Genomic DNA, 12,992 nt, shown 5'->3' on the forward strand with positions numbered 1-12,992 from the left:
GGGGTTTCCGGCCTACGGTGACCGAGCAACCGGGATGGGAAGAGCTCTGACATCCGGGGACCTTACACTGGGGTCACGTGCCGCGTGCAAAGCGCTACCTGCCGCCCGTCGAGCGCCGGCCCCGGGCAGTCACGTGACTCGAGAGGTCACGGCGAGTTAAAGGCTTTGCGCCGGTTTTGAGGTTCGTGTCTAAGGCCAGGCGCGGTGTCCCCCACCCGTTCAGTATGGCTGGAGTAACAGAACACCGCAGGCTGCTCCTGGCCCTGGCCCGGAGCCCGCGCGTGCCGCCCTGCGGGGACAGCGACTCGCGGCACTGTGCCGTCGGGAGGCGGAAAGCCGCGTGCACGCCCAGCGAGAAGCAACTGTGGCAGCGAGCGCGAGAGAGGGGAGCTGGAGCGAGGCGTTTTCTGTGTCAGAAACAGGAAGGAGAGAGATTCCCTCGCATTAGCAGGGATCATGAGGAGCCCCCTGCCACGGGGTCAGGTGCGGGCAGCGATGGCACGGCCCGTAGCCCTGCCCTGCCGCCCCTGTTTCGGCTCGTCCCGGAACGGGCCCTTTGAACTGAACCGTGAGGCGCCCGTCACCGTGAGCCCCAGTCGGGGCGGGAGAGGACTCAAGCCTGCAGCCGCAGCCGCCTCCTCTCCCGCACGGCGGCGGTTTTCAGCCCCACGTCGGGATCCTGGGCACTGCGGGAAGGGGACGGGGGCGCGCGGGCCGAATTTGACAACCGACGCCCGGAAAAGTAGAGGCGGAGCCTGCACCCTGGTTCAGTCCAGGCTTTGCCTCTGATTCGCTGTTGAGCCCAGGGGTGCATTGTCATTGGATAAGGTTATACTCCTCCCACCCGGTTGGAGTCGGGCGCTCTGATTGGTTTGATTTCTTGTCAATCTCAGTCTATAACAGTTGCCCTGGTAACGGAGTCTGGCCTTTGGCGGACCCCAAGCCACCGAGCTAAGCGTGTGCCCGAGGCCTGCCCGCCATGGTTCAGCTGGAGCTCTTCTCCCACCCCGGGCCCGGCGTCCGCTACCGCGCCGGACTCTGCTCCACGGCGGCGCTGGGGCTGCTGCTGCTGTGGGCACTCACCTACCTGCCGCCGCTGCTGGTGGCGTATCGGAGCCAGGGTGAGCTCCGCGACCGGGGGACAGCCTGGGCCCAGCCCACGTCCGGTGCCGAAGCCTGGCACCCACCCTCGCCCGGCCTCCAGGCCCTGCTGCCCCCGGTTTACCCTCTGGGGAGACGCCCCCCCCCCCCCGGCTTGCTGGGACCTAGGCTCCTGCGGGGCTGGAGCCCAGTGAGGACATTCCTTGGGAACTAAGTATCGGGATAGCCTGTTAGTCTGTATCAACAGAAACAACGAGGAATCCGGTGGCACCTTAAAGACTAACAGATTTATTTGGGCATAAGCTTTCGTGGGTGAAAAACCCACTTCTTCAGGTATCAGCGGGATAGCCTTCTCAGTTTGGATCTGTAAAAGCGGTGAAGGGTCCTGTGGCATCTTATAGACTAACAGACGTATTGGAGCATAAGCTTTCATGGATGAATACCCACTTCGTCAGATGCATGGAGTGAAAATTACAGATACAGGCATCAGTATCTGTATGCTTGTATCTGTAATTTTCACTCCATGAATCTGAAGAAGTGGGCGTTTTACCCATGAAAGCTTATGCCCAAATAAATGTTACTCTTTAAGATGCCACCAGACTCCTCGTTGTTTTTCTTGGAAACTAAGGCACCCAACCATCCACCCCCAACCTGACACTCCCTGACCCTGGAGGTCCTGTCCTGGGTGCTGCCCTACTTACTGAGGAGTGTCAGAGCCACAGCGTGGCAAGGACACCTGTGGCTGTGGGGCCCCAAGGACCCCGCCTTGCTGGCCATCAGTCCCTCCAGTGCTCCCTTAGGGACTATACCATCACCCAGCCCTCCAAGCAGCACCTTCCTCCACCCTGGACCCCCATGCCTTGCCTGCCTGCCATCAGTCTCCCAGGAGATGGTGATGTCCCACAGAGCCTCTGAGGCAATGATGCCACTTGGGGTGGCCTGGTGCCAGAACAGCGCTGTCAGGTTGGATTATGGCCTTGATTTCTCACAGGCTTTCTTTTAATTCCACTGGATGAATCTGCCTGGGAACAGACTCCACTCACAGGCAGCAAGTAATATGGATTCAGGAAGGTGGGCCTGGCTCCACCAATGTTTGGGCTTATATTTTCAGAGCCATTTCATCCGTACGATGGACTGAGGTAACTGCCCCGGGCCCTGCGCTTTGGGGGGCCCCACTCTTCAGGAGGACGCAGGGTCTGGGGCGGCCTGGGGCGTTAGCCGAGGGCTGGCACTGGCAGCAGCGAGCAACCCAGCCCACCCTACTCTGCCCCGCCTCGCCTCTTCCCGCCCCCACCCTGCCTCTTCCTATCCCTGCTCCTCCCCCTCCCTGTCCCCATTCCATCCCTTCCCCCAAGCCCCTGCCCCCGCTCCACCTCTTTTCTCTTTCGCCTCCTCCCCCGAGCAATGCTGGGAACCGGTGGGGCGGGGCGGAGCAGGCTGGGACCGGGTCGCTTGTCCTCTGTGCACCAGGCCCTCTGCTAACCTCCTATGCTGCCCTGAATCCCACATCCCCCCAAAGTGCAGGGCCCGGGGCAGTTGTCCTGGTCCATCCTATGGACAGGACAGCTCTTGGACCCATTCTGGGCACCACCAAAAATTATACAAACCTGGTGCCCATGACTCCACTGGGCTCAGACCCCTGTCTGATCCCCCAGCTCAGGGCAAACTTTAACTGCGTGAGTGAAACAGTGGAAGGACAGCAACAACACCAGGGAGAGGCCTGACCCTCCCAAGTTTCACCCTCTCTTCCTTCAACCTCATTCCCAGCACTGATTCTTCTATTGTCTCTCTACTTGCAGGACTTTGGCTGAAACAAAGTACCTACATGGAACAGCCCACAGTACAGTTTCAGTATGAGGTGCTGCTGGTGGCTATGACTGGAGCTGACCCAGGCAGCTTCCTGGCTTGGAGCACATTTCCAGCCTTCAACCGCCTCCAGGAAGACCAACTGCGAGTTCCACTCATCTCAGTAGGTTACCTACAATGGGGTGGGGTGGTAGGTGGGTGCTAATTGGGATGCCCTGTTGTCTTAATTATCTGTGTTTGGGGTTTGTGCCAGTTGCCCCACACACAGCTTGAGAAGCCTCCAGTGATGAGGGAAGTGGCTGACACCAAGTAAAAGGCCCTTATGGGCTTGGGGGAGTGGGGGGGTTGTGCAGACCGTGAGGGTATATATGGTATGGTAGAGAATGAAAGAGTAAGATATGAGGGAAGGAGGTGCAGAGGTAAGATAAGCTGGTAAGGTATAATTAGAAAAACATTAGAGAGAGAAAGAATGGAGAATACTGAACAAATAGATGCATTGGATAAAGAGAAAATAGACACTGGAAAAGATCTAAGAAAAGAAATGTCACAAAGGATTGTGTGTAGAGCAGAGGTGGGCAAAATACGGCCTGCGACCGTCCTGCCCGTTCCCTGAGTTCCCAGCCAGGGAGGCTAGCCAGCCTCTGGCTCCTCCCCTGCTGTCCCCCTTCCCCTGCAGCCACTCCGCTGCCTGGCTTCGCCCGCCCACCTCCCAGACTTTCCAATAAGCCTGTCCTGCCACTCTGAGCGGCCTGGTAAGGGAGCGGGGGGTTGGATAAGGGGCAGGAGGTCCTGGGGGGCAGTCAGGCGACAGGGGGCGGTTGGATGGGACGGAGGTTTGGGGGGGGCAGTCAGGAGACAGGGAGTGTGGGGGGGTTGTATGGGGGTGGGGAACGAGGGGTTGGATAGGGGGTGGGGTCCTGGTGCAGGGGCAGTTAGGGACAGGGGTCCTGGGAGGGGGCGGTCAGGGGACAAGGAGTGGGGGGGTTGGATGGGTCGAGGGTCCCATGGGGTCTGTCATGGGGCGTAGGCGTTGATAGGGGTCAGGGCAGTCAGGGGACAGGGAGCGGGGGGGTTGGATAGGGTGTGGGGTTCTGGGGATGGTTAGGGGCGGGGGATCCCAGGAGGGGGCGGTCAGGGGACAAGGAACAGGGGTGTTGGATGGGTCGGGGGTTCTGGGGGAGGGCAGTCGGGGCAGGAAGTGGGGGGGGGGATAGGGGGCAGGGGCCAGGCTGTTTGTGGAGGCACAGCCTTCCCTACCCGGCCCTCCATACTGTTTCGCAACCCCGATGTGGCCCTCAGGCCAAAAAGTTTGCCCACCCCTGGTGTAGAGTGTCTTTTGGTTGGCTATTTGATAGTGCTTTCAGCTTCTAACCTCTTGGTAGTAGTTCCCAAGTGCCTTGTTCTGATTTCAGTGGCAAACTGTTCTACCTGACAGCCTTGTGAGAACATAGAAGTTTAGGGTTGGAAGAGACCTCAGGATGTCATCTAATCCAGCCCCCTGTTCAAAGCAGGACCAACCCCAGCTAAATCATCCCAGCCAGGGCTTTGTCAAGCTGCGCCTTAAAAACCTCTAAGGATGGAGATTCCACCACCTCCCTAGGGAACCCATTCCAGTGCTTCACCACACTCCTAGTGAAATAGATTTTCCTAATATCCAACCTAGACCTCCCGCACTGCAGCTTAAGACCATTGCTCCTTGTTCTGTCATCTGCCACCACTGAGAACAGCCTAGCTCAGGGGTGGGCAAACTACGGCCTGTGGGATTGCCATCCCTGTTGTGCCGTGGGCCCCAGGGAACGGGGAACATGGTGCCGGCCGCTTCCGGGAGCGGTGCAGGGCCAGGGCAGGCAGGAAGCTGCACGACACTGCCACCCCTGTGCCTGCACCCCAAACCCCTCCTGCATCCCAACCCCCTGCCATACCCTGCCTGCACCCAAACCCCCTGCTGCACCCCGCAACCCTCCTGCCCTGAGCCCCTGCTGCACCCCTCCTGCACCCCAACCCCCTGCCACACCCCACACCCCTGCTGCACTCCCAACCCCCTGCCCTGAGCCCCCTCCTGCACTCCACACCGCTCTTCCACCCCAACCCCTTGCTCTGAGCCCCTTCCTGCACACGGATCCCCTCCCACATGCCGCACTCCCTCCTGCACCCCTGCCCCAGCCCTACATTCATGGTCCTGCATGCAATTTCCCCACCCAGATGTGGCCCTTGGGCCAAAAAGTTTGCCCACCCCTGGACTAGCTCCATCCTCTTTGGAACCCCCTTTCAGGTAGTTGAAGGCTGCTCTTAAATTCCCCCTCACTCTTCTGCGGACTAAATAAGCCCAGTTCCCTTAGCCTCTCCCCATAAGTCATGCACCCCAGTCCCCTAATCATTTTCGTTGCCCTCCGCTGGACTCTCTCCAATTTGTTCACATCCTTTCTGTAGTAGGGGGCCCAAAACTGGATGCAGTATTCCAAATGTAGCCTCACCAGTGCTGAATAGAGGGGAATAATCACTTCCCTCGATCCACTGGCAATGCTCCTACTAATACAGCCCAATATGCCATTAGTCTTCTTGGCAACAAGGGCACACTGTTGACTCTCATCCAGCTTCTTGTCCACTGTAATCCTCAAGTCCTTTTCTGCAGAACTGCTGCTAAGCCAGTCAGTCCCCAGCCTGTAGCGGTGCATGGGATTCTTCCATCCTAAGTTCAGGATTCTGCACTTGTCCTTGTTGAACCTCATCAGATTTCTTTTGGCCCAATCCTCCAATTTGTCTAGGTTACTCCGGACCCTATCTCTACGCTCCAGCATATCTACCTCTCCCCCCAGCTTAATGTCATCCGTGAACTTGCTGAGTGTGCAATTCATCCCATCATCCAGATCATTAATGAAGATGTTGAACAAAACCGGCCCCAGGACTGACCCCTGAGGCACTCCGCTTGATACGGAACCGAACATTGAACAGTAGAGTCCTGTCATTTCTCTAGTCTGCTTGCTGTGAGTCCAAGGCAAAATGGATGCTTTCAATGTAGCATTATAAGGATGTATCCTTTCTCCCCCCGCACATGTAGTCTGTTCATCTTGAGATTCTTTTTTTAGTGTCTGTATGCTGTAATTAACTTCCAGATATCTGCCTGTAATAAGAGACCATTACCAAGCCATGCATTTCTGATAAAGTTCTTGTGTCTTATAGACTAGAGAAGAAGACAAGAATCATGATGGCAAAATGGACCAATTACATTTTAAATTAGAGCTTCCTTTACAATCTACAGAGCAAGTACTTGCGGTCCAGCTCATTCTGACTTTCTCCTACCAATTACATGTGAGTAGCTCAGATTCTGTTAATGTAGGTGACTCTGTCACAATGATTTTTGAGTGCCAAGTGCAACATTCCTGTAGCAGTAATGTAATAGATAATAAAAAAGATCATTATTTACATTTTTATTAAGTCTGCTGTATGTCAGGACTAACTAAATCAATGTTTGATTTTTCTCCCTACTTTCCAACCAAAGGGACATCACCTTTGGTTACTCCTGACTGAGCTTTATGGTGCATATGTCACCAGACTGCTAGAACTCTCCAAGGCAGTCATAAAGTGCAGAAGACAGAGTGCATGTCACTGTGTGAATGCCAGTGCAGCTGTGGTGTTCTAGTGGGCACTGAGAATATGCAAGAGTTTGTTAGAAAAGGATGCTGCATACTTATATTCCCTTATCTTCTTGCTGTACCCAGTGAAATGTCAGCCTCTAGGGGTAATGGTGGCAGCCATTTTAGCAGATAGTCTTACAACTCTTTCATATGTTCTTAGATTTTAGAGCCCAAGTGGCTATTGTGATCTGCTTGAACCTCCTGCATATCACAGTCCAGAAAAAAAGGATCTCTCGTTTCTTTAGTTGCACCTAGGGTGACCAGATGTCCCGATTTTATAGGGACAGTCCCGATATTTGGACTTTTCCTTGTATAGGCACCTATTGCCCTCCCACCCACTGTCCTGATTTTTCACATTTGCTATCTGGTCACCCTAGTTGCACCTGTTCCTGCACATGCACCTCTCCTGAAATGGGAGCACAAGCTTTGGCAACTTGCTGCAACTAATCCTTAGATCAGGTGCCAGCTAGACCTGCCACAGTGAGGTTTCAGTGGGTGTTAAGATGAGGAATAATTGTAAAGCATTGTGTTGGACACAAGATGACACAGGAAATGGCAGATTTTGTTAGGGATAGGTCCGATTTTGTTTTGTCCTGGTGTTTATTGCCAGCTGCAGAGAAGAAGACTTAAGCTTAACCGTGGTCTGGGAGTCCTTTACCATAACTTTATATTTCCTTGTTTTTAGAGGTTTAAGTATAGGTGCACTACCAGTCAACCTTAAATGTATGTTAACAAAGGTTGGGTTTTTTTGTGGCAATTTATTAATATGTGGAAGGTTCTGAAATTCTTCATGCTTTGCCCTTATAATAAATTAATGTAGGAATCTTCCAGTAGGTTACATGGCCAAAAAGGGCCAAGGAGCCATCTACTTCCGTTCACCCTTTGGGCAGGAATTCCTGCTTCTCAGCAAGCATATCCTGTGATGAGAATTTTTAAAGTATTTATCTCAGCTGAATTTACATTTGCTTAATCACTGGGTTTCCACTAAGTCAGATGGCCAAATTTTTGTCTTTTTCATCAGCTATAAAATGTTGGATTCCCTAATGTGACATGTAAAATTCTATGGGGCTTCTATAAACTAGTTTGAGTAGCAGTTAAAGTAGTTAACTTCTAATAACCAAAAAAATACATTTGTGTAGTTTTCTGAAAGGCATTTGAGTTTGTACTGCATGACATTTTGATTAAAAAACTAAAATGATATAAAATGAACCATGGCACACAGTAAATGGATTAAAATCTGGCTAACTGATAGGATTCAAAATGTAATTGTAAACAGGGAATTGTCATTGAGTGGGTGTGTTTCCAATAGAGTCCCGCAGGGATTGGTTCTTGGCTCCACGCTATTTAATATTTTTTTATCAGTGACCTTAAAGAAAACAAAATCATCACTGATAAAGTTTTCAGATGACACAAAAATTGAGGGAGAAGTAAATAATAAAGGGGACAGGGTCACTTGATTCAGAGCAATCTGGATTGCTTGGTAAACTGGGTGCAAGCAAACAATATATGTTTTAATATGGCTAAATATAAATGTATTCATCTAGGAACAAAGAGTGAAGGCCATACTTATAGGATGGGGGACTCTATCTTGGGAATTGTGACTATGTAAATGATTTGGGGGTCATGGTGGATAATAAGCTGAAAATAAGCTCCAAGTGTGACACTGTAGCTAAAAGAGCTACTGTGATCCTGCAGTACATAAAGAGAGGAATCTCGAGTAGAAGTAGAGATTATTGTACCTCTGTATTTGGCACTGATATGACTGCTGGAATGCAGCGGCCAGTTCTTGTGCCCACAATTCAGGAAGGATGTTGATAAATTGGAGAGGGTTCAAAGAAGAACCACAATGATTAAAGAATTAGAACACGTACCATATAGTGATAGATTAAAAGAGTTCAATCTATTTAGTTTAACAAAGAGAAGGTTAAGGGATGACTTAATTACAGTCTATAAGTATCTATCCGGAGAACAAATATTTAATAATGGGTTCTTCAGTCTAGCAGAGGAAGGTACAACGCAATCCAGTGGCTGAAAGGTGAAGCTAGACAAATTCAGACTGGAAATAATGTGTAATTTTTTAATAGTGAGGGTAATTAACCATTGGACCAATTTACCGAGGGTCATGGTAAATTCTCCATCCCTGACCATTTTTAAATCACGATTGGATGTTTTTTCTAAAAGATATGCTGTAGAACAGGGGTGGGCAAACTTTTTGGCCCAAGGGCCACATCAGGGTTGCGAAACGGTATGGAGGGCTGGGTAGGGAAGGCTGGCCCCCTCCCACTTCCCACCCCCTGACTGCCCGCCTCAGAACCTCCGACCCATCCAACCTCCGCCCCCCCCCCACTCCTTGTCCCCTTGCTACCCCCTCCTGGGACCCCCTGCCCCTAACTACCCCCCAGACCCCATCCCCTATCCAACCCCTCCTGTTCCCTATCCACACCCCTGCCCCCTGACAGGCCCTCCGGGACTCCCCACCCATCCAACCCCCCCCGCCCCATCCCCTGACCGCCTCCTCCTGGGACCCTGTCCCTAACTGCCCCCCCAGGACCCCACCCCCTATCCAACCCCCCCTGCTCCCTGTACCCCCCGGGACCCCACCCCCTATCCAACCCCGCTCCCTGTCTCCTGACTGCCCCCCACACCTCCACCCCATCCAACTGTCCCCTGACTGCCCCCCAGGACCTCCTGCCCCTTATCCAACCCCCCGCTCCCCCTGCCCCCTTACCAGGCCGCTCAGAGCGGCAGGACAGGCTTATTGGAAAGCCTGGGTGGTGGGCAGGCACAAGCTGTGCGGCGGTGTGGCTGCAGGGGAGGGGGTACAGCAGGGTAGGAGCCAGGGGCTGGCTAGCCTCCCTGGCCGGGAGCTCAGGGGCCGGGCAGGACGGTCCCATGGACCGGATGTGGCTTGCGGGCCGTAGTTTGCCCACCTCTGCTGTAGAAACTATTTGGGGGGAAGTTCTATGAACTGTGTTTATACAGGAGGTCAGACTAAAAGATGATCACAGTGGTCCCTTCTGACCTTGGAATCTCTGAAGCCTCATGTGTAAGTAGGGGCATAGCGAGCCGATCGAGGGACGTGATCGTTCCCCTCTAGTTGACATTGGTGAGGCCTCATCTGGAGTACTGTGTCCAGTTTTGGGCCCCACACTTCAAGAAGGATGTGGATAAATTGGAGAGAGTCCAGCGAAGGGCAACAAAAATGATTAGGGGTCTGGAACACATGAGTTATGAGGAGAGGCTGAGGGAACTGGGATTGTTTAGCCTGCAGAAGAGAAGAATGAGGGGGGATTTGATAGCTGCTTTCAACTACCTGAGAGGTGGTTCCAGAGAGGATGGTTCTAGACTATTCTCAGTGGTAGAAGACGACAGGACAAGGAGTAATGGTCTCAAGTTGCAGTGGGGGAGGTTTAGGTTGGATATTAGGAAAAATTTTCACTAGGAGGGTGGTGAAACACTGGAATGCGTTACCTCGGGAGGTGGTAGAATCTCCTTTCTTAGAAGTTTTTAAGGTCAGGCTTGACAAAGCCCTGGCTGGGATGATTTAATTGGGGATTGGTCCTGCTTTGAGCAGGAGGTTGGACTAGATGACCTCCTGAGGTCCCTTCCAGCCCTGATATTCTATGTCTAAAAATATCTGACACTAAAATTTAAGAGCCAAGAAGATGTAAAATAAAACCCATACAGAAATTCTGTAGACTTATAAAGGTAGAAGATTTTTGGAGAGTTTTCCTGTATTCAATTGTATCTTCTGTTCACTGTTTCAGAGGATGTCAACGTTTGTGATGCAGAGCATGGCTTTTATCCAATCGTCTTCCCCTATTCCAGGGTCCCAGCTTTATGTGAACGGAGACCTGAAATTGCACCAGAGGCAGTCACTTAGCCATTGTGGAGTAGACGTCAGATACAATGTGAGGAGAACCTTTTTCTTCTCATTACCCTTTCTGCATCAGTAATGACCAGAATTACCCCTACCCAGAATTTCTAAACTAAGGTGTTTGCTGAGCTGGAGGGTGGGAGAAGGTCCTATGGCTGCAAAGCCATTCAGACACAGGACTGGGATTATTTATCTTTACAGACAGAACCTCTTTGTGCAACAAATTTGATAAAAGCAACTTTCTAGAGTGTGGGGCATGAAGGTTTTATATTGGCATTAAAGTATCATCTTGTGTAACAGGTATCTGTGATCAATGGCACCAGCCCTTTTGCAAGTGACTACGATGTCACTAACATCATTGCAGCATATCAAGATAGAAATGGTAAGTCTGAACTAATGGATACCAACCCCAGGACAGTTTATCTGTGATGACATATAACAATGTTTGGTGGCTGTTCTCAGGGGATTTGTGTTTTGGGTATCAGTTTGAAAGGCCCCTTAAGAGCCTTCATTCTTTTTTCATTGCAGTAACAACAGTGCTTTCTGATCCCAGCCCTGTTTGGCTGGTAGGAAGAGCAGCAGATGCGCCATTTGTGATTAATGCCACTATCCATTACCCAGTGGAGGTTATTTTATATCCTTTAGCAGTTATGTGAACTCCATTGAGGTAACCAGGTATTTTAACAATGTTCTGCACTTAAAATACAGTGTCTGTCTCACTTCATCTGTATGTAATATCAAAGGAGTGGAAATGTTCCTAAACTTGACAAATATGTAGATCCTAAGGTGCAGCAACTTGTACTCAGAACATTAATGCAGTTTTAGAAACCTGATTTAGCTCTGTTATGGCTCCATCTTCCAATGGTTATGAAAAGAATGTTCAATTCCCTTAGTCCAATTTTTTTTTCTGGATTTATTTCTAACCTCTTCCTTCTCCAGATGTACATACATACATCTATTCAGTTGTGCTGGATTTAATTTTAAGTTCTCAAGTTTAGCTGGTGTAATAGACGTTTCAGATGCTTCTTATGTAACGCTCCTTGACTCCTACCACATATCAGCCAGGGTTCTGGGAAATGATCAAATTTGCCTGGATCCAGTATGTTAGTATCCTGCTTATCTTTCTTTGGGTGTTTGACAGGATAAAAATCTTTGTGTTCCAGAATCAGGTGCTGACCACAATACCAGTGTTGCCAGTTTCCTCTTATAAACAGCACCAGTGCTGAGCAAATACCTGAAATGACTTTAAAGAGACTCAGGATAAGAGAGTCTACTTAATTTTCGTTCTCTTTAGAATTCTCATATTTCTGAAGATGGGGAACTTTGTAAATTACATTCTGGATCATGTTCTGTTAATGCTACAACAGTCTAACGTGTCTGGACATTTTTATTTTGTAGATATCACATTGCTGTGAGAGAGCACTGCTTTGTGATTAGTGTGTGCTCTCACATTTTGGACAGTTCAAGAAGAATGTTATCTTTTGCAATATGACTGCATTTCAAAACCCATTGAAACCAACAAGGCACCTGTTCTGCTGAAATCTATACCACCTTTGGCTGATCAGATATGCTTTTAATTTGTCTAAAATACACAATATAATAATTGAAAGCCACATGGTAACAGTAACTATGTAAACTACTTGTACTGTCTTAGTTTTGTATATAAAGGCACCACCAATCAGTTCTGAAAACTCAAGTTCTATCAAGCCATTAACTGTGTTGAGGAGTAGGAATGGGAGGGGGGAGATTTTAAAAGAATGGGGAAGAGGCAAAGGCACACTTCCCAAGATGTTGTGGTTCAACATATGCTTTCATTGGCCTGGTATGTTAATGTCCATGTTCCAAAATCATAACAGGCAACAGTCCTGTTGCTTTCTGTGTTGCTTCTTTGTTTTGAGGACAGAATGTTAACATGATATAAATTAGGTTTTATTAAATGCAAAATATTTTGAAAATGCAATATTAGGTGTCATTTTTAATTGGATGATGGGCAGACTTAAGGTTGATATGGGAACATTAATTATCATTTTGGGACTTTATTATTTATTTGTATTACCATAGCACCTAGTCATGGACCAGGACCCTATTGTGCTTGGTGCTGTACAAGCACAGGACAAAAGGATTGTCCCTAACCAAAAATACAATTTAAAGTATGATCATTGATGACAAATGGGTATTAACAGATAGGTGACTACAAGGAAGCATTGAGGCTGCTCTGGCCAGCATGATAGGCAGTACACCAACAGTGCAGCCACTGTTTGTTTGTTGGCATCATTGCAAAGGAGAGTCTTTTAAGGAGGGAGTTAAAAGCGGTTAATGGGGCAGCTTTGTGACTGTTTACTGGAGGCACAAGCATGAGGAACATCATGGGATGGGGGGAGCACGAAGGTGCTTGCCTGAAAATTTAACAAGTGGCGATGGAGGGAGGTATCATTGGCCAATCAGAGGAGAGAGTCAACATCTTGATCATGAATTGGAGATGATAGGTAGGATGGGCATAGACCATTAAAAGCCTTGAAAGTGAGTGTCTTAGTTTTGTATATAAAGGCACCACCAATCAGTTCTGAAAAATC

General features: G+C 49.8%; 1 protein-coding gene across 3 annotated transcripts; it reads left to right on the top strand.

The window, feature by feature from the left end:
• Nucleotides 1–13: 13 nt before the first annotated feature.
• Nucleotides 14–12,379, top strand: TMEM231 (transmembrane protein 231). Of its 3 annotated transcripts, none has more exons than XM_048816397.2 (7): nt 14–181; nt 2,901–3,070; nt 6,088–6,216; nt 10,310–10,453; nt 10,720–10,801; nt 10,948–11,053; nt 11,474–12,379. In XM_048816397.2, exons 2-7 carry the CDS (start codon nt 2,927–2,929, stop codon nt 11,643–11,645), a joined length of 777 nt encoding a protein of 258 aa, XP_048672354.1. In that variant the 5' UTR covers nt 14–181; nt 2,901–2,926; the 3' UTR covers nt 11,646–12,379. The 3 variants fall into 3 exon arrangements, with proteins under 3 accessions (XP_048672354.1, XP_048672352.1, XP_048672353.1); XM_048816395.2 differs by lacking the exon at nt 14–181 and adding an exon at nt 188–483; XM_048816396.2 differs by lacking the exon at nt 14–181 and adding an exon at nt 878–1,121.
• The last annotated feature ends 613 nt before the right edge of the window (nt 12,380–12,992 follow it).

The sequence above is a fragment of the Caretta caretta genome, chromosome 12 (assembly GCF_965140235.1).
Source record: "Caretta caretta isolate rCarCar2 chromosome 12, rCarCar1.hap1, whole genome shotgun sequence".
NCBI lineage: Eukaryota > Metazoa > Chordata > Testudines > Cheloniidae > Caretta > Caretta caretta.